At 38.7% G+C, this 24,751-nt stretch overlaps 5 protein-coding genes across 10 annotated transcripts; 3 read left to right on the forward strand and 2 right to left on the reverse strand.

Moving 5' to 3' along the window:
• Window positions 1-73: 73 nt before the first annotated feature.
• LOC129796912 (protein transport protein Sec16A) lies at window positions 74-13,393 on the reverse strand. 6 transcript variants are annotated; one of them, XM_055839044.1, is made up of 15 exons: window positions 13,241-13,393; window positions 12,865-12,980; window positions 10,110-12,606; window positions 9,916-10,044; window positions 9,691-9,849; window positions 9,424-9,625; window positions 8,808-9,026; window positions 7,633-8,050; window positions 6,463-7,566; window positions 4,121-4,594; window positions 3,824-3,946; window positions 2,657-2,929; window positions 1,294-1,582; window positions 1,069-1,226; window positions 74-980 (listed from the first exon to the last, which is right to left on the reverse strand). In XM_055839044.1, exons 2-15 carry the CDS (start codon window positions 12,940-12,942, stop codon window positions 930-932), a joined length of 6,174 nt encoding a protein of 2,057 aa, XP_055695019.1. In that variant the 5' UTR covers window positions 12,943-12,980; window positions 13,241-13,393; the 3' UTR covers window positions 74-929. The 6 variants fall into 6 exon arrangements, with proteins under 6 accessions (XP_055695019.1, XP_055695018.1, XP_055695020.1 ...); XM_055839043.1 differs by having other exon boundaries at window positions 13,237-13,393; XM_055839045.1 differs by lacking the exon at window positions 3,824-3,946 and having other exon boundaries at window positions 13,237-13,393.
• Window positions 13,394-13,647: 254 nt separating this feature from the next.
• LOC129796917 (vesicle-trafficking protein SEC22b-B) lies at window positions 13,648-14,707 on the forward strand. The gene is made up of 3 exons (XM_055839053.1): window positions 13,648-13,873; window positions 13,945-14,054; window positions 14,118-14,707. Exons 1-3 carry the CDS (start codon window positions 13,799-13,801, stop codon window positions 14,566-14,568), a joined length of 636 nt encoding a protein of 211 aa, XP_055695028.1. The 5' UTR covers window positions 13,648-13,798; the 3' UTR covers window positions 14,569-14,707.
• LOC129796915 (box C/D snoRNA protein 1) lies at window positions 14,698-15,947 on the reverse strand. The gene is made up of 2 exons (XM_055839051.1): window positions 15,743-15,947; window positions 14,698-15,634 (listed from the first exon to the last, which is right to left on the reverse strand). Exons 1-2 carry the CDS (start codon window positions 15,793-15,795, stop codon window positions 14,719-14,721), a joined length of 969 nt encoding a protein of 322 aa, XP_055695026.1. The 5' UTR covers window positions 15,796-15,947; the 3' UTR covers window positions 14,698-14,718.
• Window positions 15,750-18,783, forward strand: LOC129796914 (folylpolyglutamate synthase, mitochondrial). The gene is made up of 5 exons (XM_055839050.1): window positions 15,750-16,385; window positions 16,451-16,636; window positions 16,996-17,175; window positions 17,578-17,895; window positions 17,955-18,783. The coding sequence occupies exons 1-5, from the start codon at window positions 16,251-16,253 to the stop codon at window positions 18,714-18,716; spliced, it is 1,581 nt and encodes a 526-aa protein (XP_055695025.1). The 5' UTR covers window positions 15,750-16,250; the 3' UTR covers window positions 18,717-18,783.
• A 119-nt stretch (window positions 18,784-18,902) lies between these two features.
• LOC129796916 (homeobox protein ceh-1) lies at window positions 18,903-21,997 on the forward strand. Its single transcript, XM_055839052.1, has 4 exons — window positions 18,903-19,336; window positions 21,105-21,327; window positions 21,397-21,587; window positions 21,669-21,997. The coding sequence occupies exons 1-4, from the start codon at window positions 19,234-19,236 to the stop codon at window positions 21,800-21,802; spliced, it is 651 nt and encodes a 216-aa protein (XP_055695027.1). The 5' UTR covers window positions 18,903-19,233; the 3' UTR covers window positions 21,803-21,997.
• The last annotated feature ends 2,754 nt before the right edge of the window (window positions 21,998-24,751 follow it).

Raw genomic sequence — 24,751 nt, forward strand, 5'->3', positions numbered from 1 at the left:
TTTAATTCAAATACACGCCTTATCTGGAAACGAGATTCAAAGAAAAAAATCTGCGACAAAATTAAACAATTAATTTGTATCTATCTATGTATACATTAATTTTTTATTTATTCAATTTATATATAGCAATATTTATTTTTTTCATGTATATAAATTTCCAACCCAGTGCTATCTACACAATATTGAATAACTTATACACAATTTTATTGTAATTGCCGTAGGACAAAATATATATATAATATGCTTCAATGGAGTCATCTTATCAAACACCGCGCAATATCAATGACTCCCGGGGTTCTTGGGGGCAGGGGAGTTTATACAAAAAAATTGGGAGGAAATATAGTAAACAAATATATGCAAAAAAGGCCAACATTTTAAAAATAAATCAACACTCTGTCATAGCTTTCTTTTCCTACCAACCAAAACCATATTGGATTGACTGCTGAAGCTTTTTTTTTGATTATTTTTTTTTCTTTACAATTTATTAATTTTGTGTCAGAGACATAATTTAAACATATTAAATGAAAAAAAAAAAAGAAACGAAAACAATCCTCCAAATTGTCCTTAATACTTGAAGTTCCCTCTTTCCAACCAACTGACGAGCTCATACACACACAGAAAAAAACACTCACACGCGATAAATCACAAAAAAGCGTTCGAATAAATTCGACTAAAGTCACCTCAACGGCTATTCAAGTCTTCGCATCAACGTCTTCCTTCTTGTAACAAATTAAAATAAATCAAATAAGATATTTAATAATAAAGTTTGCAATGAAAAAAACAAACCACCCTAACCATCAGACATTCAGACACAACCCTCGGCTAGGTAAGTTCTTAATATTGATGCCCTACAGCTCTATAAGTTTATAAGAAAATTGTTGATTATATAATTTTTTTTCTATGCGTCATTTTTATATGCAATTTGTTGGCTACTGTTGAAAATTACCAAATTGATTTGGATTATAAAATTGGGGTGTATTCTGCAATGAAAGAAAAAAAAACAGTTTAGACACTAAACTTAAACTAAAAGTCTGCAAAAGAGATTTAAATGCAAAAAAAGATATTTACATCTGCTTGTTCCGACGATAAATTAGCACCACTTCCAGTTGGAGGAACGAAAAAGCCAGTCTGCGGAACCGAAGGCAATGTTGGCGCCATAACGGGTTGAGCTGACTTCATTGGGGCACCACTTGGATTGAAAACGTCTACGTAGGAATTTTTCAAAGCTGAAAAGGAGAGAAATTTACTTGTTAGTTCAGTCTTCCCTTCACCACTATTCAGTCTTTTCCTTACTTCTATTTCGCTGCATTTTAAACATATTTGATTGAAGATTGTTCCCTTTGGGCACTGGAGCTCCATCTGTGGATGGTAGAGGGGCCGCGACTATTGCTGGGGCTGGAGTACTTTGGGGTGTTGGTTGAGGAATTTGCTGAGGAAGATTTTCAGGGTGCGGAACCGAGTACTCATGATTTGATTGTGGTGCAGCAAAATCAGCCATTTTAGGTGGTGGCTTGAAGCTCTCTGCCTCATCAGCTTCACCATCAGTATTGACCCACTTTTTCTTATCCGGATCCCAAACAATCTGCATTGGGGGAGGGGAGAGATGAAGATTTTTCAAATTTAACAATAAAAAGCATAATTTCAAAGAATAAATTCACATTAACCCATTTCTGATAATAAACAAAAAAATTCAAACGTTAGAATAAACGTCAAGCGTTAAAAGAAACTTGAATGTAGAAAAGGAACGTCAAACGGTAGAAAAGAACCATCTTACATTCAAAAAGAAACGTCAGATACTGGAAAGAATGACAACCGTTGAAAAAACGTTAAACTGTCAAAAATGTAAAACGTTAAAAATATCAAACTTCGAGAACATCATACGTTTGAAAAATAACGTTATAAAAAATGTCAAATGTCCAAAAACTAACATTTATTAAAAAAAAAACGTTAGAAAACAAATGTCAAACATTGGAAAAGGAATGTCAAATTAACAAAAAATTAACGTTAAAAGAAAAGAATGTCAAACGTTAGGAAAGAAAATCAAACCTTTGACAAAGTTTATTAAACATTAGAAGAGAGAAATGTCGATTGGTGGAACTCTAAAGAATAATCGCCAAGTGTTAAAATAAAAATGGCTGCATGGATCCGGAAGGAATTCAACAGCCGTAAAATAAAAGAAGAAGAAAATAGAAATGTCAATAAATAAGAAAAAGAACGTTTGACATCAGAGCGAGATTATAAAAGTTACAATAAACAGTAAAACGTCAAAAAATGTCAAAAGGCCAAAAAAAGCAAAAATGTTAGAAATGTCATACGTTAAAAAATAAACGTCAATCTCAAAAAAAAATTAAATTTTATCTATAAAAACGTCAAACGTTTGAAAAATAATTGTCAATCGTTAGAATTGCAATAATAAATTATGGAAAACTGCAAGTTCAAATGCAACAGCCAATAATATGGTCTAGAAATCTAAAAATAATCAAAAGCTTCAATTTGTGAACCATTTTTATGGTCCTTCAAAATAAAAAAAAACAAATATTCAAACAAATATTCTAAGGCAGATACAGAAATGGATTAATTTCTTCCAGCCTCAACAAAAAAAAACTAATTTCAAAGAATAAACTCTTTTAAAAAAAAGCAAAAAAAAAAAACTTACAGTGGGATTCTTATCATCAGGAAGGATCATTTGATTTTTGGGCTTGAGAGAGAACTTTCCCCAAATCCCACCAAACCATCCACTTGATTGATTATTGTGCTGTGCTGTGCCCTTTGCTGCTTCCTTTCCCTTCTTCGCAGCACTCTCATTTGCCTGACCCTTGCTTCCGGCCCCATCATTTTGCTTCCGCTCCCTACCCTCCTGCGGTGTATCCTCGTAGAAGCCGGGTTTGTTTGAAAAAGAATTTGGCATTGTTATTTGTGGTTTTGGCATCTACAAAGAGAGAATTAGAACAAAAATAGTCACCTATTAGTCTTGCTTTTACTTGTACGTCTCTGTAGCAACAGAAGGATTACATCAATGGCATAATTATTATGTACTTTTTCTTCACAAACTGTTAGTAAAAATATTCTCTTGTTCTTCCTTGTAGAGATCAGACTAAATTCGATTGAATTGCAAAGCAAAATAAAAGAGAAAATAAAATAAAAATAATCAACTAAATAGTAAACAACTCAATCGTCCACATTTGTAACCATTTATATTTTATTCTGGTTGCAAATTTCAATATTTTACAATTTTCATTTAAACTCTCTCTCTTTTTAATGTCCACGGAAAGGCTTTTTAGAAGAAAACAAATTTCACACGTTAATTACTCTCTTTTCTAACTACTTATATTTTTATTTTAATTTATGCAGCAGGTGCAACACACTTTTCTCTCTATCTATCCATCTACTGAAAGCACTACGAATCAACATCAAATGTTAGCCAAATTTTCTTCTTTTTCTCCCTTTCGCGCTTCTTGAGAAATGTCTCAAATTCCGTGCAACTTCGCTCAAATTCTAACTTCATGCGTGAATAATTTATATCAATTGTTTCATCTTCAATTAAATCACGAAGTGAGAGACATTCCTGCCCAGCTGTCTCACCCACATCCTCATCGTATTGATGGACAAGCTCAAGCCCCGTACCCACATCGAAGCGACTTGAGAGGGGATCATCAATGGGGTAGGTCCCATTGTAGATCACCTTCTTCAGTTGCATCCCCACCCCGGCGGGACTGTCCTGCCGGAAAGTCACCTTCTGTGTCCGACGCAGTGCCAGAGATTTGTGGCGTAACCCACGCAATGGATGCGAGTTAGTGTCACACACGAGGACACACCTACTTACATCTTCCACCGGCTGTCTCTCTAGCCGTTTGGGTGATTCTTGCAATTCCATTATTTCAGTCACGTCCTCCTCCCCACATTTGTCCTCAACACTCGACGGTGTCTGAGATGCTGGTGGAAGAGGCTGCGTCCAAGTTTAAATGGAATTCGTTTTGTTTTTGTTGATGATTCAGCATTTTTGTGATAAGTTTTACATGATTTTTTGATTTGGCTCATAAAAAGATTTTTTGTTTTGCGAAAAAGAATGCAATGTCTCAAGAATTTAATGAAGAAGAAAATCATTAAAGCATCACTATACCTCGGTATTTGTCTGGGATTGGCCGTAGTAGTCGAAATTTGATGAATTCTCCGACATATTCTGTTGCTGGCCCAGTGATGCGGCATTGCCAAACTGTGCGGGGTCATAGTAATTGGGACTATCCATTGATTGCACTGGATTTCCCTGATCAACAGCACCCCCATAGGGCATTGAATGGTAGTGATTTTGATACGTATCCCCCAACTGTTGGGACTGATAGTCTGAAGGATTCATTGCCGGTGCTGTGTAGTCAAGTGAAACAGGTTGATTCTGTTGCTGCTGCTGTTGCATTTGTTGATCAGTCTGATACTGAAGATTAAGTTGATTAAATTGCTGATTTATCTCCCTGAATTGTTCATCAATGTCGGATTTTGTGTAATCAATACCCTGCTGTTGTGCATAACCTGTACTACTTGCTTGTGGATCCTGAGACAAATTCGGCACCGATGTGGAGTGATACGAAAGGACTCCACTCTAAAAATGTACATTAAAGAATAAAAATTCATAAATAAGTATGGATGAAATTTTCATTTTTTTTAGCTGTGTTTCTTTCAGACACAGCTTTTGTGTACCGAGCAAAATCGAAAGTCGTCAGATCGGGCTCAAACTTGGGATAAGCACGAATTAGGGTCCCCACATTCCAAAAAACGTATGCGCCAAAAAATTTTTTTTCCGGCCGGCCGGCCGGCCGGCCGGCCGTCCGGAACCTTTTGCTAAATTACAAGAGAACGGTAATAGATAGAGACTTGCGGTAAACGGCAAAGTTTAAATATCGACTGGAAGACATCTGATTATGATGTCAAATTTTACCCCCCACCACCGCGTCCGCCATTTTGAATAACCTCAAAATTTTGTTTTCGCTATATCTCAGCCTCTGTAATAGCTAAAAATCTGAAATTTAGATATGTTGTAGAGGCCATCAATACCTTTCCAACGATACCTCATTTTCGAAAATCGGTCAAGCCGTTTAGTCAATATGGCCGCCACAATTTTTCATCGAAAATCGACCATAACTCGAAAACGGCTTGACCGATTTTGATCAACCTGGGCTCAAATGAAAGCTCTCAACAAACCCTACAACTCTCTAGAACATCCGAAGTTTCAAAAGTGACCGCTAGGGGGCCAAAAATCAAAAACAACATTTTCGATGAGTTTTCGATGAATATCTCGAAAACGCCATTATCGATTTGCTTCATTTTTTGATATGTTATAGCTGACTATATTATCTAGCTCCATGCCAAAAATGAAGAAAATCTATGTCGCCGTTCTCGAGATATAGCCTTCCAAAGTTAGCATGTAATATCTCGGGTTCTACAAGTCCGATTTCGATCAACTCAAGCGCAAATGAAAGGTTTCGTGAAACCCTACAAATGTCTAGAACATTGCAACTTCGAGAAATGACCGCAAGAGGCGCTAAAATCGAAAACAAAGTTTTCGAAAATTTCGAACTCGAATTTTTCGAAAATGGCGACATAAATTTTTTTCATTTTTCGATATGTTATAGCTGACTTCAAGACCTTTCAAACAAAAAAAAATTTATGAAAATCTATGGATCCGTTCTCGAGATATAGCCTTCCAAACATTTCTTAGGGTATGACTTTTCTACATTTTCCGACTTTGCGCGTATTTAAATTAATTCGCGCTCTAGTTTACTCTCACAAAATTGGTACACTGAAAGAAACACAGCTCTCGTAAGCTTGGTCAGCTTACCAGTACATTTTAATTTGTGCTTCGAAGCCTTTTTTTTATTCAGTTTTTTCAGAGTGTTAAGACGATTTTTAAGGCTCAAACTGTTAAAAATTTTCAGAGCCCTTTAAATTTTAGGCAAAGCTTGATAAACTTAGGTCCAGCTTAAAAACTAAAGCCTAGTTAAAAAAACTAGTCTTATTAAGAAAAATTTTAGCCTAGCATAAAGAGCTTTCACTTATCCTAAAAAGCTAGATCCTACTGAAGGAAACTTAAGCCTCCTATAAAAAGCAAGAGATAGCTTAAAAACTTAGATCTAGCTAAAAACCTAGTTCTAAAAACTAGTCTTGACAACTTGGATCGAACTTAGAATACCGATGTTTAGCTTAAAAAATTTAGACCTAGCCTAAAAACTTGGGCTTATATTTAGCTTTAAATCCTTAGGCCTAGTCTAGAAAGCCTAGGTTTATCTTAAAAATTTAGGTCTAGCCAAAAATTTAGATCTACATAGTTACAAAAAATTAGATCTAGCTTAAAATATTTAGGCCTAGCTTAAAAAATAAGCCAAGCCTAGAATACTTTAGCTTAGCCTTAAAAAATTTAGGTTTAGCTTAATTAACTTAAGCCGGAATAAGTAGTTTTCAAAACTAACTCACATTGAATTGCCGTAGCACCGATTGAAGATCATTGAGCCAATTTTGTCCATCTGCAGCACCTTCCTGGGCATCCGGAGACGTGTCATCGAGTAGTTTTTCATGCATTGGATCATAGTACTTGAGACGATCAGCCATCACAAAGACCCTCTCAATGAAATCAGCTTCATATTTGCTTGGATCTTGTTGGATGTGCTTTGAAATTTGCTCCATGTACAGAAGTGCCTTCAGCTGCAGCCCATAGTCGAGCATTCGGGATGCCAAAATATACTTAAATGGCTGAAATTCCGTCACTGAGAACTTCTCATCATTCAGTGTGCATGCATATTCGTAGATCTCCGTCATCATGATCGCCTCAGATGTGGCAAATTGCTTAAAGGGACGATGCGGAGATGACCCAAGGAGGATAAGACGCGGAGAAGTTGACGTATTGGACATTTGTGACGAATCCTGATTGACATTGCGGTACTTTCCGAAATTCACCTGAGCCATGAGGTAGCAAAAATGCGCCCCAAACACATCTCCTCGATTGTAGAGGGAATCCCCGAGGGTCGTGATGGCTTTAATATTGAGCTCTGGCTTTTGAGAGGTGTTTGAGATAATCATGGCTAAATGTGGCCTCCAATCGCCCCATTTCTCATCAACAGCACTCGTCACGGAGGACGGTGTTCGGAGGCTCATTAGCTGATACAGGGTCTGCAGGGGATCACAAAGGGGGAGCTTATTTGCAAATTTCATCATAACATTGGCATGAGATCGACGATCAACTTTCGAGGCGAGAAACAGAGCATGACCCCATAAATTGTTATCCGTAGCCCAATCGAGGGCTTCATTGACATTCCCATAGAGGAGATAGTTGCGAAATTTATCAGTTACATCCTCTTCCGTCAAACTCTGTCGCTCCTCAGATGATTTGCTACGACTCTCTGGCTCATCTCCGCTCTCATCGACTTCCGCATCGCTTACTTCGTGTGATTTTTTTGCATCTGACTGCACGGAATTCCGGCCACTTGCTGTCTTTGTAGCCGATGCCGGGCCATCGAGATCGTAGGGAAATTCTGATTTATTCTTCATCAATAATTCTGAGATATCTGTTCCCACAACCATCTAAAAATGAATTTTTATTTTTTGAATTAACTTCCTTTTTTGTGGGGAAATTAAGAGGAAACTCACCCCATTTTGCCTTAGAAGGAGAATAAGTAAATTCCAGAGTAACGTGAATGAAGCCCTATTTGCCGATTGCTGTGAGCAAAGGCTACTCATTGAGTTTCCGCGGGATCGCAATGTATCCGACGGCGGTCCAAGGCGTATTTGATCCTCACAGAACTCAATGACGGTCTTCTTGTGCGTGATACCACGTACAAGAGGACCCGGGTAGGCGTGAAAGAGCTTCCGTGTGGCATCATTCGTGCCCAAATTGAGAATTTTCACCACATTACTCACACCTGACGCCGTGTAACGTGGCTTAATGCAAACCAGCAGTCCAGCAGCTGACAATGAGGCATTCGTGTGCTCATTCGTAAACTTCTTTGGTGTCAATCGTGCCACTTCTGCTTCCGTTACTTTTTCCACGTTGTACGAATTGTCATATCTGCAAAATTTTATTATTTTTTCACCACAAAGTTTATTATAAAATCATGCAGGAATTATTACACCAAGAACCACAGCCTTTGAAAGGTGAAAAAAAATCATAAAAAATACTCAAAGTCCCAAGCAGAGGAAGCGAATTTACAAAATGCTCAATTCAAAGCAACTTTGCACTGCAGCTCCACCAGCTTTTTAGCTCAAACTCATGATGAAATATAAATAAATAAGAAGAAGAATTATAAATTCTTCTGATTGGTTGATAGACTCAAGCAGAGTTGATTGGTTAAAATTTTTGCTTTATTTTAATTTTAAATTAGGAGGAGCTTATTAGGTGTAAGGCTGATTTGAATAAATCAATTAATAAACCTTGCACCTAATAAGTCCCACCGTTAACTTAATTGAGAAAAGAAATCTTCAAAACAATTTAAACATGAAATGTAAATAAATAATAAGAAGAATTTATATTTGCTAGTAGACCTCTGATTGGGTCAGAAATCCGTGTAAAGTGTTTCCATTGGCTACTTCACACCCTCTACGTCATAACCAAGGTGGAGCTTAGGTGCAAAGTTTATTTGAATAAACTATTAGCAAATGGAGGAGGATAGAAAGAAAGAAATAATGAAATTGAATGAATCGGAAGAGAACCAATTTATACCCTCAAAAGTGATCAATCTATTTTTTTTTAATTTCCTTTAAAATTTAGACTAAATACTTCTTTTATTTTAGAATTTAGAAGTAAAAAAAAAGATTTATTTAAGCACCTGGATTCGGAATAGTCACTTTGAGAATAAAACTGTCGACCCGAATTTGGTACATAGAACGATTGTGGCTGCTGATACGGAAGCGATGATGGTTGCTGCTGATGAAAACTCCCCGAATTGCCGCCCACATAGCTTCCATCCATGATGGTGGAGTTATTCGTTTGACTGAATGATCGCTGATATTCAGGCTGATAAAATTGCTGCATCGATCGACTGTACCTTTTGTTTGTAATTCAATTTATTCAATTTTGATTGATTTTTCTTCGTTCTTTTTTTGTTTCATAAAATTAGAACAAATGATTTTTTTTCTTTACGATAAAAAATGATTTTGATGAATGATGTTAGTTTAGAAATTTTTCTTGTATATGTGTTAAAGAGCCAATTTTTGTGCTTTAAATAATAAAAAAAATTCTCAAATGTGATGCCCTGTCTTTCATTAAAATATTAAAACATTCACAGAAAGTCAGTCAGTTCAAATAGTCTTTGTTTTTCTTTGAACAAAAGATCTGTTTGAGCTGACAAATCCAACCAAAAAAATAAATAAACGACAACAATACAAAGAACAGAAAACAAGGAAAAATGTAAATGCACAGGAAGGTCGTCTTAGGGGACTTACCGCTCCTTATCATTTGCTGAACTACGTCCGGAATGTACAGATTCCCTCCCATCTGTTGGGATATCACTCGCAGCTACTTGTGGCTGCATCTGAGCATAGTATTTGCGATACCACTCAGCATAAGCTTGAGGATTAGTCCTGCGAAGTGCCTCGTAGTATTGCATTTGTTGCTGGGAATAGTAGGAGTAGTCGTAGCCGTATCCTGCATGCAACGAAAAGTCATAAAATAAGTGAACTTCATTCTTTTTTTTTGCATCGATCTCATACCTGATTGATAGTATCCTTGCTGATTGTAACGTGGATCCTTCTCGCGCATACGATCACGATCAGTATTCCTACTGCCACTCCTATGGTATGCATCATCGTAGTCATACCTGCGATCTGGACGCCTACGATCGCGATCTTTCTCATCACGATAGCGATCATCTAAACAACAAAGTTTTTAATCAAAAAATAATTCTTTTCTCCTCAATAAATAATCAAGAAAATAACCTTTGCGACGATCTCTATCCCTCTCCATGTCTCGATCGCGATCTCTTCTCGCGTAATCTTCATCGTACTCATATCTCCTACCCCTACGGCGATCACGATCTTTCTCATCGCGATCTCTGTAGCGATCATCTATAAAAATTATTTTCAATTAAATATTCAACGATAGAAAAGGTTTTTGAAAGTTTTTATTCTACCTTTGCGCCTATCATCTCGGCGATCTCTATCGTATTCCCTTCTGTATTTGCGCCCCTTTTCATCACGACGCGAATCAATGTCATCTCGATCATCACGACGACGGTTGTATTCTTCACGCGAGGAGTATCGTCCTCCTCCATCACGACCATCATACCTCCCGTACTTATCACGATCTCTCTCGTAGCGATCATCTCGATTGCTGCCCTCCCTATACCGCCGCCTCCCGTGATCACTCGTATATTCCGAATCTTCCGAATCATATCGCTCCTTCTCCTTCCGTCGGCCGCGATTAGACTTGTAGTAGTTGCGATCTTTGTCACTATCGTCACACGTGGACACATTCGATGTATCCTTCCGTCCTCCCGTGTCAGTTGCAACGGATTCCGCTTCTGTGGCATTATTTCCCACAGCAGCATTCGCCTGATCATCATCACCGGTATTCGCCCCCTCGATGGGTTCATCGCGCAACCGATCAATTCGCTGTGGTTGATCCTGCAGATTCTCTCCGTCCACCTCGAGATCGCGCCTCTGATCGCCAATGGCAATCTCATGATCGCGTGCTTGGACAATGGGTGTAAAGGTGTGTGTCACACGTCCACTCTCATCTCCCGTAACAACACGCTGACTCTGTGGCTGATGATCACTTTCACCCGATGCCAAATACAAATTTCTCTCAGTCAAACTCGGGGCACTATCAGGCACTTGCTGCACCATCCGTCGCGTGGATGAAAGTAAATTCGACACCTGCCCATCTGCTTGGCGTTCCATGCTCAAATTCGATGCATTCGCCAAATCCGTTCCTGGTACCATTCGATCGAGTCCCGGTGGGGGTTCGGAAACATCTAAACCCCCCGTGGATCGAACCTCAGGCTCCCCGAGAACATACCGCGAAAGTCCCGGCGGGGGAAGGCTGTCCACTGCTTCGGAAGGTGGAGAACTCGTTGTTGGAGCAGGTGTGTTGAGATGCTCCTCAGCCAGATGTCCCGTTTCGAGAAATTGATTCCGATCATTATTTGGGGCAATTTCGTGATTTTCCACCTCCTGTCCCGATCGCGCGGGTGGAAATTGATTTGCCGCCACGGGGATGACTTCTGCATTGTCCGGAATGAGATTTTCCTGATTCACAGCCTCCTGAGCCACTACTGGGAGGGGTTGAAAGAAGTTCTCCGGTGCTGCTGCGGGCTTGGGAGCTGTCACCGCTGATTTGGGTACAGTCTGGAATTGCAGGGTCTTGTGTACGGGCATTCCGGATCTCTTGAATGGATTCCTCTCGCTAGATCTCTGTCCAGAGCCAGATGGAGGCGGAGGGCCGGGAGATGATCGTGGTGGTGGTGCACTTGCCGCCGGTGGAGGTCCCGGTGAGGAACGCTGTACAATTGCAGCTGGTGGCGGTGTAGGAAGTACTCCGGGGGATTGAGTTTGTCTCTCAAGAAGCGGAGGACTCTTCGGGGTATCCACTTTCGCGGGAGCTGCAAGTGCCATGAGAGTCTCATCGAGCTTATCGGGTTCTTGGTGATTGAAATCTCCTCCCTTTTTGGGTGAATACGAACGACTGGAGTCATTTTGTGGCTCCTCTGACGTTGTATTGCTGCTCCGGGAATCCAAATTCTCACTCTCCCCGGAACGATCACTCGATGAATGCGACATTTGACTCTCCGTCGACCATTGCGGCGTCAACTGGTGGTCACTTTTAATGACGCGCGACAGGAGAGGATTGGGAATAGTTGCTTGAGTATTTTTTGCATCATCAGGTAGACTGGCTAAATTTTCGGGCATCTGCTGATTCTCCACGACTTCCTGTGGCTGTGGAGATGCCTTTGCTGCTTCCATACCCCAATTCCAATTGCCTTGATCCGTTGAGAAGCTATCTTCAATGACATTCTGATTGATTGACGGCGGTTGGACAAAGGATTGGAAGTTTCCTTGGGTGTTGGGCAGCGATGGATTGAAGTGATTCTGTGGCGCTTGCTGCACCTGCTGGAATTGATTCAGAGGCGGACTGAAGGGACTGCCGCGATTTACATCCTGTACAGGAGGTACAAATCTATTTGTATTATTGTTGGGACTCTGAACTGGAGGTGCCTGCTGCGGAAAAGGTTGGTAATTTTGATGTGCCTGAAGGCTCTGCGGCTGCTGCATTAGGGGGAGGCTTTGCTGCTGCATTGGGAGGCTCTGCGGCTGCACTGAAACATTCTGATGGTGCTGCTGCTGCTGCATAAAATTCTGCTGCGGTTGCTGCTGGTTGTCATTCCAATCCCAATCACCCCAAGCATCCCCGGTGCTTTCAAAGGCTTCCGCAGCCTGAAAGTGCTTCGATGTCATGTTCTGCGTCTGATAAGACGATCCACCGGTTGACGTGTTAATTTGCTGATGTGTTTGACTGCCGGGAACTTGCTGACGTTGCAGGTCAGTCCACCCAGGGTTGCCGGTGTTCCCCTGCCACAAATGTCCCGGTGTTGGTGTCACCTGCTGAGGCGCCTGGTGCCACTGCTGCGACTAAATTGTCCGGCAACAAAATTTCACACCGATTAGAGACCATTTAGCCCAAATTCAGTGCAATGAGTGTGTGAGTGTGACACGATAAAGAAAAAGTGAAAGAAGAGAAATTCGAAGCAGAAGCAACATAAAAATATACATAAATTGCATTAGCATAATCCGATAAACTTTTACACAACATCCCGCAATTAATTGGCATTTGGCGAAAAGTCACATTTTGGGGGTCAATTTAGTGTTGAAGGCTGTTTTGCACATTACCTGCTGCTGATTATAGGGGGGCACCAGTGGCACAGACTGCGTAGATTGCGGGGGCGGAAGCCCCGGTTGCCAAGACATTTTTCTTCACCTACTAACCGACTCTTCTCTTTCTCTCTCTACAAAATAAAGCGTGAAAAGCAACAGTGTGAATGCCAAGATCACCACAACGGCTCACATCTGCAGCTACTCAGTACACCATCCACCACCCCCTATGAGGCCCGGAGTAGCATAAATTCCAAAAAAAATAATTGCAAAAGAGACTAAATTGGACTGAAAAATTTTCCTCTCTCTCCTCCAATACTTTGACACATTTTCTCTTCGTGACTTTTTTTCTGCAAAATGAACAATGTGCGTGCTCTTTGGGGGACTTACTCACAATTCTATCACTTAAACAAACATTCTTTCATGTGAAAACAGTAACAAATATTCACAGGATAACACGGAAATGTTGGAAAATCTGCTTTTTCACAAAACCAAATTGCCAACTTGGAACTTTCATTTTTTACCTAGCTTTTAGTTCTTCATTTCGCACACCAGGTGCGCTGACCATCATCAAAATGACAGGCAAAATTGCATTTTCCGCGGAGAAGTGTGGAAAAATAGTCGACTGAAAATTGTAAATTTCCTCAATTTGAATGAATTTACAACATTAAAAAAATGCTTACTTTAATTTTAAAAATTATTAAAATTCTGGATGTAAATTAAGCTAATAAAATTCAAGAAATAAATATTAATTCTTCTTTGTAGATTTTCTCTGCAGAGACTCTTTGGACATCCAAAGTGTTGTCTTTTGGAAGTGACAGATTAGATGTGACGTGTTTTTCGCTGCTGATTTTGCCAAATAATTTTTCTGTAGTTGAAATTTTATACAAATTACCCACCCAGAATAGTTAGTTCTTTCTAAATTGTGAAGAAAGCGTGCTAATTAATCACAATGGCACAGATGACAATGATTGCCCGGGTAATCGACGGGCTACCACTCGTCGGAACCATGCAGGAAGATGAGCAGGTAAGATTTGCTTTCGTGTCCAGGGAGAAATTCAAATAGGAATCTAATTGGATGCATTCCATTCCTTTCAGTCTGGCCGAAGTGTTCTCGAGTACCAGAATCAGGCAAAAATGCTATTCAGAAAGTTAGGTCCACACTCCCCATCGCGATGCACCATTGAGACAGGACCCTATTTATTCCAGTAATTATCTATCCTTCCTGAAGATACCTAGACAGTCTCTTAATAATCTTTTGCATTTTGCAGCTATTTGATAGAAAATGAGGTCTGCTACTTGGTCCTTTGTGATAAGATGTATTCAAAGCGCCTAGCCTTCAACTATTTAGAAGACATTGCGCAGGAATTTCACAAGAATTACGGGAGGAAGGTGAACTCCGTGACGAGACCGTATGCCTTCATTGAGTTCGATGTTTACATCCAGAAAGCAAAGAAATCCCTCACCGATCGTCGCAGAAATATCAATACAATTAACACACAACTGCAGGATGTCCAGAGAATTATGGTTCAGAACATTGATGATGTCCTCCAGCGGGGTACTGTGCTCTCTGAGCTGGATACCAAGACACAAAATCTGTCGATGCTGTCGCAGAAATACAAAAAAGACGCCACGTATCTCAATCGGAAGTCAATGTACGTGAAGGCTGTGTGTGGACTTGTTGTTGTTATCTTCCTCATCTCCTACTTTTGGGTTTTCTAACGCCATCACACTTATTCGCGGATTGTATTTATCATCCCACATCATCAGCATTAAATGTATGTTCCCGGGGGAAAATTAAGCGCAATTGTGGAGGGTTTTCTAAGCGAGGTAAATGAAAATATATTGAGAAACATTTCAATCTGCGTGTATTCATGTAACTTTCTCTGCATTTGTGGCCTCTTCGTCTGATGAGAGATTTTCCCAGATACTTTCATCGGTGAAGAGAAAGTTTGTCCTTCCCACGTGATCTGCATCCTTTTGTGGAGGCTCCTCTGAGGTCTTCTCATTTTCAAGGGACTTGTTACTACACCTTTCTAGCTCTCTGCTATCTTCCTCATCGCTGTCGATCATATCAAATTCTCCATGGAGTTCTTTAAAAATCACCAAGAATGTTGGAAATTCCACAATATTCTTCCCACAAAGATTCTCCTCAAGACTCTTCCGGAGATCCATCTCGTAGAATCTCTTCCCACAATTCTTAATCCTCTCAGACTTTAGGAGAACTTTCAAGCCACCAAATCCACGACTTCTGTAGTGCTCAAGTTCCTCATGTTGAGCCCCGGAATGCTGCACATCAACATACTTCCCCAGAAGCTTCCCCAATGTTTCATTCTCCCGGCATTTCTTCTCAACAATGCTCTTCTCCGCGTGCAAAAACATCCATTCGACAGTCCAAAAGATCCTCCGTGCCCTGCCATCGTAGTAAGTACCGTTCATTTTACGCTTTGTGAAATTCCGCCCAAGAAATTGCAACTGAATCTTCCTCTGGCGAACAATCATGCGAAGTCTGTGCAAGTGTTGCGGCAAGTCTCCGTGTAAATGTTTTCCATTTGAGCGCTTTCTCTTGTGCACAAAGCGTGTACATTCCTCGAGGAAGTTATAGTCACTCATGTAGTCCATTGTGGTCATTTTTTTTATGGGAATATAGCGTGTCTTGTCGCGCAATCCGCTGCATTCGAGCTCCTTCTTGTGGATATTGAGGCACGGAAGGGAGCATGTCTTAACCTCACATCGGGGGCAGGTGTATTTAGCATCGGTCACCTGGCACACCTCACACATGCCCAATCTACAATTAAGTGAACATACAATGCGGGTGTAATTAACAGGAACAACAAATGTGATAAGAAAATCAAAGTGATAATGAGTGAAAAATTCCACCGCGTGGGACGCTTACCGACAGGTGTCTGTTTTTGATTGATTTCCTGATTGATCTTCACAACTATCCATTGCGTGTGATGCTTACGTGGTTCCCGAAGTAATTTTTGCACAATTTGCACTAATTTTTTGCATAAAACACAACAAAAAATCACTTTGAACCACAGCTCTGTTTTGTTTTGATTCTCACCCACGTGATCAGCTGTCTTTTTGACCAAACACCTATAGTTGTCTCTTTTTCACCCATGCAAAAGGTGCGGCGAATGTGTTGGAGAGTGAGATGGCTAGCTGTGTGCTTTGCAATGCTGTCAATAATTTTCTTGGGGAAAACACAGAAAAAGGAGCTTGTTTGATAAGGCTGAAATAATCTCTGTTGAACTATGACATCCCCTGATTCCTACAAATATTTCCTGCCACAGCCCAACAGTGAAAACTGGCCGAGTGAGCGTCACAAGTGCGAAAGTTATCGCGGTGAGTGAACAAAAAGCGGTGTGCGTTTGAGCGGGAACTTTACGCTGTGGTGCGGGATGCATTCTGTGTTGAGCGCTCTCGGGAGCAGCTTCTGGTGCCGAAAAATGGTCTTCGACGCGGCCAAGAGTGTGGGAATTGTGAAGTCACTTCATATTGCGTCAGAATCTCACACAGTCGGTGATAGTTACGATGTAAGTTGATGGGGAAAGTGTTCTGATTTGATCTTGTTTAATCCTTCTGTGTGTATCCTTTCCAGGAAGCAATAAAAACCCTCAATACCCTTCAGAGCAATGCTGAGACTATCCAGCAAACTGTGAGAAATTCTGGTGATATTGAGACAGCACGATTCCGGGAAACGGAGAAATTCCTCCGGAGAACAGGAGTTCCTCTGGAGAGATTGGATACACTATCCGTGATCCACGTGGCCGGAACTAAAGGAAAGGTAATGAATTTTGTGGCATTTTTTTCAAATCAGCTAAACTGGCTGAAAGCAGATTCGCGAGAGTCTTGTGCTACAATGTAATTTAATGTCCACATCGGGGTCACAGAGAGCGAGGTCAAGCTGACTCCTGAAAGTGGATTAATAACAAAGACACAATAATTGCCAATCTTGCCAATATATTGGAATTGCGTTTCTGGCCAAGAGATCAAGGATCGCGCGAGATGAGTGACGTTGTGCCAGCTCATCTCTTTATACATCTTACATTATCTCACTCTGCGGATTAGAGCCAAAAAATTTATGCTTGTTTTTTTCGTAGATTACAGCATGATAAGCAGAATTTTTTTCTCTATGATTTTCAGGGCTCAACGTGTGCGCTTATTGACTCAATTCTACGTTCTCATGGCATCAGAACGGGTTTCTTCAGCTCACCACATCTTATTTCGGCCACAGAGAGAATTCGGCTCAATGGGATTCCCATTAGTGAGGAGAATTTTGTGAAATACTTCTGGCGGATTTACAATACGCTCCAGAAATCTCAAGTAAGTGGGATTTGTGAATGAAGATTTGTGATTCTAGGGGGCTGACAAGTATTTTTATGACGTTATTGAAGTTTCCTTTCTAACATTTGACGTTTCTTTGTGAATCATTGAAGTTTCTTTTCTAACGTTTAGTTTTCAACGTTTTTCTTACAATTAACTGAGCTTTTCTTTTGGTAATATTTTTTAAAAGTTTGACATTACCTTTCTAACTCTTAACGCTTTATTTCAACGTCAACAAAATTTTAGAATATGGAAATTATTTTTTTTAGGTGGAAAAATGTTTATTCTTGACCTAGAAAGAAAAACATGATCTGCCTCAATTTTTATGACTTTTAGAGTATTTAGACACCCTGAAAATACCTTCCCTCTTCGCCACTGATACTCACTAATTCCTTCCTACAGGACCATGAAAGGGACATGCCCACATACTTCAAATTCCTCACCGTAATGGCCTTCAATGTCTTCCTGGAGGAGGATATCGATGTAGCAATCGTTGAGGTGGGAATTGGCGGGGAATATGATTGCACAAACATCGTGAGGAACACCAAAACTGTGGGAATTACATCCTTAGGGCTCGATCACACTCACATCCTTGGCAACACCTTGGAGGAGATTGCATGGCAAAAGGCGGGAATTATAAAGCCAAAATCTCACATTTTTACAGTAGATCAACCACCAGGATGTCTTCGAGTCATTGAACAACGCGCCAAGGAGAAAAATGTAAGCTGAACTTCACAATACGATTAAAGAGTATAAATGAATCAAAAATTTTTTAACAGGCCACCCTTACAGTTGTACCGGATTTCGATACATACAACTGGGTACAGTTCCCTGGTAAAAATGTTGGCACAAAGGTGCAGCGTGTTAATGCCTCACTGGCCATACAGTTGAGCCACGACTGGCTTCAGCATCACCGTTTGACTCGTTTGAAGCGAAAAGTGAATCTCTTGAAGGAAATTTCTGAGGAGATCTCCGATGGAATTGAAAATACCAAATGGCCAGGAAGGTGCCAAATTATTCCCTTTCACCGAAGAACAATTTTCCTCGATGGCGCACATACGTTGGAGAGTATGGAGGTGTGTGCTGAGTGGTTTGTCGACAATACAGCTAGAAATAGTAATCCAAAGTGCTTGATATTCAACGTTACGGGTTCGAGGGATTCGAAGAAACTCTTGAGAATGCTCATCAACACATCCAGCTTCAGTACAATCATCTTCACACCGAATATTGCATCGGAAAAGTTCCACGCCACAGATAATACGTCCGTTCTCACGGGAAGGGATGAAGCTCTCGAAAGGTGCAGGAAGAATGAGAAGGATTTGCAGGATATCATTGCGGAGAAAGTCTCGAAAAATGGTCTCTGTGGACTCAATGGATTCTCGAAATTGCAGTGCCAAGTCCTCAATAGTGTAGCAGATGCTTTTGCATATTTGGACAACATGTATGGCAAAGAGAGGGAGATTGATGTCCTCATTACAGGGTCTCTCTACTTAGTGGGTGCTAGTTTATTGGCTCTTGAGCATGTTGATGCCAAAAAGTGAGAGCAATTTGTGTGTGAATAAAGATTTTAAATTTTCTTTATTGAATTAAAGAGAGAAAAAAGCAAAACTTCCCCAAAGGCCATTCCCTTAATGCAGGCAATCCTTTCTAGTTGCTTCCAATTGGTACGACCTCCCTAGAGGGGACATCTGTGTTGAACCAATGAGAAAGGTTAAAGAGCACCGTGACTCCGCCTTCAACGGTATATTGCTGCCATGAACGTTTAGTTGGAAAAATGGGGAAAATGCAGAGAAAAGCGAAAGAGGAGATGTGAGAAAATCCTTTTTCCACACCATTCAAAGTCAATTTGTCAAACAAATTTATCGTCATTAATAAATTGTCTGTCTCAGTGAATAGTTCGGATCCGGGTTCTTAAACTTTTTGGATGATAACACAGAATCACAGAAACAAGGATTAAGGATAAACAGTTTTATGTGATTTTTTTAAGGACTGAGAAAAAGGTGTTTTGTGCAATTTATTTCAGTGAGAAAATAAAATTTTCTAAAAACGAAAATTAAAATGCAAGACAGTTCTAAATCCTTCCTAATTAGGGATCTCTTGGGGGATTTAATTGGATCTCATCGAAATCACTTGATGAATCAACAAGAGAATCCCAATGAAGGTTGGTGTGTTGTCCTTATGCAAGCTTCCTTCACATCCCAATCAATTCTTTTATTAATTTCATTTGCAAAACGTGAATTTCAATAAATTAACTAATAAAAATTCAATACTAAAAAAGGAATCAATTGCTTCCCAAATTGATGCTCATCTCGAGGGAGAACAATGTAAGAAGACACGCGTGCATTGTATTCTCGGGATTAACACGTGAATGTACTTGACTATCCTTCACGGAGGAGTCACAAGTGGGAAGAAAATACGATATAGAGAGGAAATTTAATGGGAAATCGAAATTCAGCATCATTTTCCACAACATCCGTCTATATGCGTCAAGTGGAGCCATATCCCTTTTGAAGATCCCCCCGTAATATGATTGTATCACAAAACTCCAACATATCCTTTTGTTGGGATGTGTTGTGAATAGAAAATGTTTGAGAGATTTTTTTCCTTTTTCCGTCTAATTGGAAAACGACTTTTCCACCACTGTGTCGACTAATGGATTCTCTCTTTTTTTAAAACACATACCTCTAACGTTTAAGTGTTGGAACGTGACAAATTTTCTTGGATTTCATGCACAATAGCATTAATTGTTCTCACAAGAACGAGAATTTTTTTTTAAACCCTTTGGTGATATACCTCAACGTCGTAAAATTGTGAATATTAATCAAAGGAAAATGGATTTTCCCGAAAAGAATAGTTTAGATAGAAATTAGCAAAGATTCAATTTAGTGCGTTCCGAATAAAATTGTGGAATTCTGATTTTATTCTATTCAAAACCTTAGGGGAGAGCGGGGTTAAAAAAGTCACTTAAGGGGTGTGAAAAAGCTTAAAATATCCAAAATGATCTGAGAAAGAGTTGTAGGGCAGTAAATTTCATAAAGAAATGAGCTATCTATACATTTCGCTTTATCTGTTTGGGAAATATGATATTTTGAGCTTTTTCTAAACCCTTAAGTGACTTTTTAACCCCGGTCTCCCCTAAGGAATTTTAAAAGATTGGAAAACTCTGTTAAAAAAATTCCACAAAGTTTATCCATTTTCTTTGTGAATTATGAAGCTCTAATTTTTCATTTAAAAACTATTTTTTAAGCTTCATTATTCTTAAGAATATTATTTTATTTTAATCTTAATACGAACCATTGATCTATACAAATTACTTAAAAGGAAAATAGAGTTCAATTGGTTTAAATTTATTTCATAATATTTGGTTAATTAGAAAATTTTAACCATATAATAATTATTAATGACGGTAAAGAATTCACTGGAATTTTTAGATTATTTTTATTAATTAATTTTAGACTGATTTTAGGAGATTTCGTATTAAATGTTGGAAAAAAGAAAGCTTCCAATTAACTATATTTGGTGAAAAGATTGAACTCTTTGTCCCTTTTAACACTTTAATTTAAGTATTTTATTTGTTTAAATAAACTTTACATCGAAACTCCATCTTATAAATAAATGCTTTGCTCTTTATCAGCCAATTGTAGCTCTCAAAGCTCTTAATTGGTGTCATGCATAAGATTTTTCTTATTATTCATTTACATAAAATTAAACTTATTTGATTTGTATCTCATACCTGTTCTATCTCAAGGCGTGGCTTAAGTGCAATGTTGATTGGAATTTTAAAAAAAGTCTATGTCCTAAAATTAATTTGTCAAAAAAGTATCATAAAATGCTTTAAAAAATTATGGTCCTTTTATCAAATACAAAAAAAACTAATTTATGCTCAAAATCTCTCTAACAATTCATCAAAACCCTACTACGGCTATTAGAATCCCAACAGTCTGAATGCACAGATGAGGACAATATGGAGATAGATATTGAAGATCGCTCCTCACCTGAATCCTCCATCACTACCAACTTCCCACAAGCCTCAATTGTTTCAACGAGCTCAGATTTGGGCGGCATATTGCATGGGAAAGTTGGGCGGAAACCCCGAAGGAGACGAACGGCTTTTACACACGCTCAGCTGGCATTCCTTGAGCGGAAATTCCGGTAAATTAAAAAATCCCTTTGAGCTGCAAACATTGAGGAAGCTGATTAGGAAATTTATTCTTCATGCAGATGTCAGAAATACCTATCTGTAGCCGACAGGAGCGATGTTGCGGATTCCCTCAATTTGTCGGAGACTCAAGTGAAGACGTGGTATCAGAATCGAAGGACCAAATGGAAGAGGCAGAATCAACTGAGGCTGGAGCAATTGCGACATCAGGCATCAATGGAAAAGGATCTCATTGGCAGCGATGGATCAATTGGTTAGTATTTTTTTGCTATTTTGCACAGGAGTGAGTAAATTTCTGATGATCTTTACAAAATTATTTTTTTATCCTCTCAAGCTCAACCATCGATCTCTTGCTGTTCTACCACATCTCTCCCATCCTTCTCCCAGTCTCCGTGCAATTTCCTCACAAGTGCAGCCGCTGCGGCAATTTTTCGGAATGTAGGCTACGTCCCAGGATGTCCTCTGTAGAATCATCCGGATGACTCACGCGGATTCAGCGTAAGATAAAATCTCTCTCAAAAATGTACGAGCTAAATATTATATTTAGAATGCGAGGAACCAAGTAAAAGCAAATCCCTTTTTATCGCAAACAAGGCGCTATAAATTGAGAAGATTATCACCGTTATGACTAAATTAGTTAAAGAAAATACATCTTATTCATCATATATGTGGTAGATAAATTTGTTTGCTATTCCATCCCCTGAAATTACCCTCAAACCGTCCACCACCGCTCTTCTCGGCATTTTCACATGAATTGGATCAATTACCAAATCGTGCCACACAGTACACAACGACAAAATCACCCACTTGTTCCGCACGGGCATTATTGCCAGCAATTGCCGGGGGTTGGTTCTCCTGCAAATGAGATGAGCGATGTTGCTCCGTGGCATGTTGTTAGTCAAACCCTCAATTTTTCGAGCTCTAATCTCAAAGTGATGCGAGATTATCAATTTGCACATCACAGCGGGAGATAAAATAACAATAACGACTCAATTTGAAATTGTTTAGAGCCAATTAGCAGGAGTGGATTTAGGGTTTTGTGGATTCATATCTCAAGTACTTCCTTCATCCCTTATTGTCGCATTTGTTGTTGTTCAGTGTGCAATAAAGTTTCTCAAGTAAATTCACCCCCGCACACAAATCATTCTCAAAAGTTGAGAACTTTTAGGGGCAATGTGTCTGCTATGAGAGGAAATGATATTCAAAAGATCCTGATTTTGTCCTGAGCTATGCTGCTCTTCAATTTGACCGGGGAAAATTGGGGGAATAATGAAAATTTGTGAAATCACCGAAATCATATTGCGTGAAGAGAAAAGTCTGCAAAGTTTCATCTTAATTTGAAGAATTCCTTTCAAGTTCTTTCTATAAAAAAAAACTTCCGTTTCCCATTAATTTGAGACTGTCTAATTTGGGATTCAGAATTTTAATGTTTTTGGAAGATGTTTTTCGGTTTTATGGAAAGAATCTATTACATAATGAATTAAAATTAATTTAATTTCTCTTGTGAGTCTCAACGAAATTAATTAACAAAAATTTTTTATAGGGAATTGGGAACATTTATTTCTTTTTTGTAATTATACTTTCTTCTGTTTTTTTTTTAATTTGTAATTTAGTCTTTCTTAGTCTTCTCTTCTATCTTATTTTATATTTTTTTTCTTTTTTACAATTTCTTAATCGAATATTTTATCAGAAGCTTTTAAATATCTAAACCTAGACAGCTCGGAGCTTTAACAATTCTTTCTAAAATTAAAGAATTCAAAAATCAATATCCCTTAATTTAGCACTAATTCATGTCTTTATTTAATCTCAAACTTTTCTTATGATTGTTTAATTTTTTTACGTTTTGCGTGAAAGACCATTAAAAGATGCATAAAGTGGTCTGAATTAGGTCGTCAGATTTTTTTTAAAGATTTGATGATTTTAGAAAACGTAAAGAATTTATTGAAAATCCTTAAAATTGGAATAAATTACATAATAAAAAAAATTTCTTAATCGAAGTAAAACTTTCACTGATTTATTTCTCAGTTTATTTTAATTACAAAAAACTAAATTTACTCTAAACTTCCTAAAAAATTATCAATATTTCCTAATTCTTCTACGCTCTACAAAATTGAAATTATAATTTCACAAAGAGCTTACAATTTTAATTAATTATGTAGACAGAAAGAGAATTAGAATCCGAAAAAACAATCCTCAAACCTGAAAAAGCCCATATTGGCTCATATTTTAAAGTCAAAATCTCTAGATCTTGATTTCTTAGATTTTATACCTACAGTTTTTTGAAAAGTTTTTAGAGTTGAAAATAAATTAAGATTGACCTTTAACTCATGAATGGCCATCATTTAGATATTTTTTTAACCGCATAATTTTTGCAAATTTTTAAACTGAAAAAGTCTGAAACTTTCCTGATTCTTTCATTTTTCCTGGAAATTCTTTGGGATTCTCTGAACGAAACTGCTTTGCCAAATGGGACAGATTTGGAAGCAATTTGCAAGTTGAAACACTTGACAAAGTGGATGGGAGAGAGCGACTGTATAAATCGACAAGTGGCTCGAGGGTAAGAAATAATTTGGAATCATGGTGGAGTTCCCTTCACAAATTCGCATAGTGCGCAACAATGCCAAGAATCCTGATTCCCGCTGGGATATAGAATAAGCTGTGAATATTTACGGTGTCCTGATGAGTACTTTGCATAAATTTTCTGTGATTTTCCTCTTTTTCTTTTTGATTTTTCACGCCTGCAGACAAGTAAAAAAAAATGGCGCGCATAATTTTCAGAATTTTAATTACTGCTTCACAAAACTCCTCTTCTTGCTTTTTTTATTTTTTTGAAATTCCTTAAAAAAGAAAAATGTTGGAGAATAAGGACAACAGAAATGAATGTGAAAAAAGGCACAATTTATGCTGGATCATGAAAAGAACACACACACGCACTTGATGGATTTGAATAATTCATGAGATCTTGGAGATGGTGATGAAAAGGAAGTTGTGTAATGAGGAAGATTTCAAGGAGAAAAAATGGTATCCACGTTATATTAATTTTAATGAGGGCAAAATGACATACAACCTCTCCAAATTGAGCCACAGAGTTCACATTAAAATTGATGCTATGCTAAAAGAAGAAAAAAAGTTTCAGGGACTTTTTTTTCCTTCTTTTTTTTTCTTCCACCCTCAGGGAGGAAAATCATTAAATTCATCTCGATGTGGGTGCGATTTGTGGTATATTTTTGAATCATTTCGACCATAAACACTTGAGATAAAATGAATGAAAAAAAAATCTCGAAACTGTAGAACACGCCCCTTTTTGCAATAATCGTGCGCGCAAAATTCCCCAACAGCAATGGAAAATCTCGATTTCTTCCCAATTTTCCATCAACAACCAAAACATATCCGCCCCATCCAATTATAAATTTTCAA

Source organism: Lutzomyia longipalpis, chromosome 1 (genome assembly GCF_024334085.1).
Source record: "Lutzomyia longipalpis isolate SR_M1_2022 chromosome 1, ASM2433408v1".
Taxonomy (NCBI): domain Eukaryota; kingdom Metazoa; phylum Arthropoda; class Insecta; order Diptera; family Psychodidae; genus Lutzomyia; species Lutzomyia longipalpis.

Bases quoted from the DNA above. Each gene is read 5' to 3' on its own strand.
- LOC129796912 (XM_055839044.1), bottom strand. From the start codon at position 12,942: ATGTCTTGGCAACCGGGGCTTCCGCCCCCGCAATCTACGCAGTCTGTG. The intron at 7,567-7,632 runs GTGAGTTTCCTC...ATTCATTTTTAG, and splicing joins TCCTTCTAAGGCAAAATGGG to ATGGTTGTGGGAACAGATAT. The intron at 981-1,068 runs GTAAATATCTTT...CTTTCATTGCAG, and splicing joins TATCGTCGGAACAAGCAGAT to AATACACCCCAATTTTATAA.
- LOC129796917 (XM_055839053.1), top strand. From the start codon at position 13,799: ATGGCACAGATGACAATGATTGCCCGGGTAATCGACGGGCTACCACTC. The intron at 13,874-13,944 runs GTAAGATTTGCT...CATTCCTTTCAG, and splicing joins CCATGCAGGAAGATGAGCAG to TCTGGCCGAAGTGTTCTCGA. The intron at 14,055-14,117 runs GTAATTATCTAT...TGCATTTTGCAG, and splicing joins ACAGGACCCTATTTATTCCA to CTATTTGATAGAAAATGAGG.
- LOC129796915 (XM_055839051.1), bottom strand. From the start codon at position 15,795: ATGGATAGTTGTGAAGATCAATCAGGAAATCAATCAAAAACAGACACC. The intron at 15,635-15,742 runs GTAAGCGTCCCA...ACTTAATTGTAG, and splicing joins TCAAAAACAGACACCTGTCG to ATTGGGCATGTGTGAGGTGT.
- LOC129796914 (XM_055839050.1), top strand. From the start codon at position 16,251: ATGCATTCTGTGTTGAGCGCTCTCGGGAGCAGCTTCTGGTGCCGAAAA. The intron at 16,637-16,995 runs GTAATGAATTTT...TATGATTTTCAG, and splicing joins TGGCCGGAACTAAAGGAAAG to GGCTCAACGTGTGCGCTTAT. The intron at 17,176-17,577 runs GTAAGTGGGATT...TCCTTCCTACAG, and splicing joins ATACGCTCCAGAAATCTCAA to GACCATGAAAGGGACATGCC.
- LOC129796916 (XM_055839052.1), top strand. From the start codon at position 19,234: ATGCAAGACAGTTCTAAATCCTTCCTAATTAGGGATCTCTTGGGGGAT. The intron at 21,328-21,396 runs GTAAATTAAAAA...TTCTTCATGCAG, and splicing joins TTCCTTGAGCGGAAATTCCG to ATGTCAGAAATACCTATCTG. The intron at 21,588-21,668 runs GTTAGTATTTTT...TATCCTCTCAAG, and splicing joins TGGCAGCGATGGATCAATTG to CTCAACCATCGATCTCTTGC.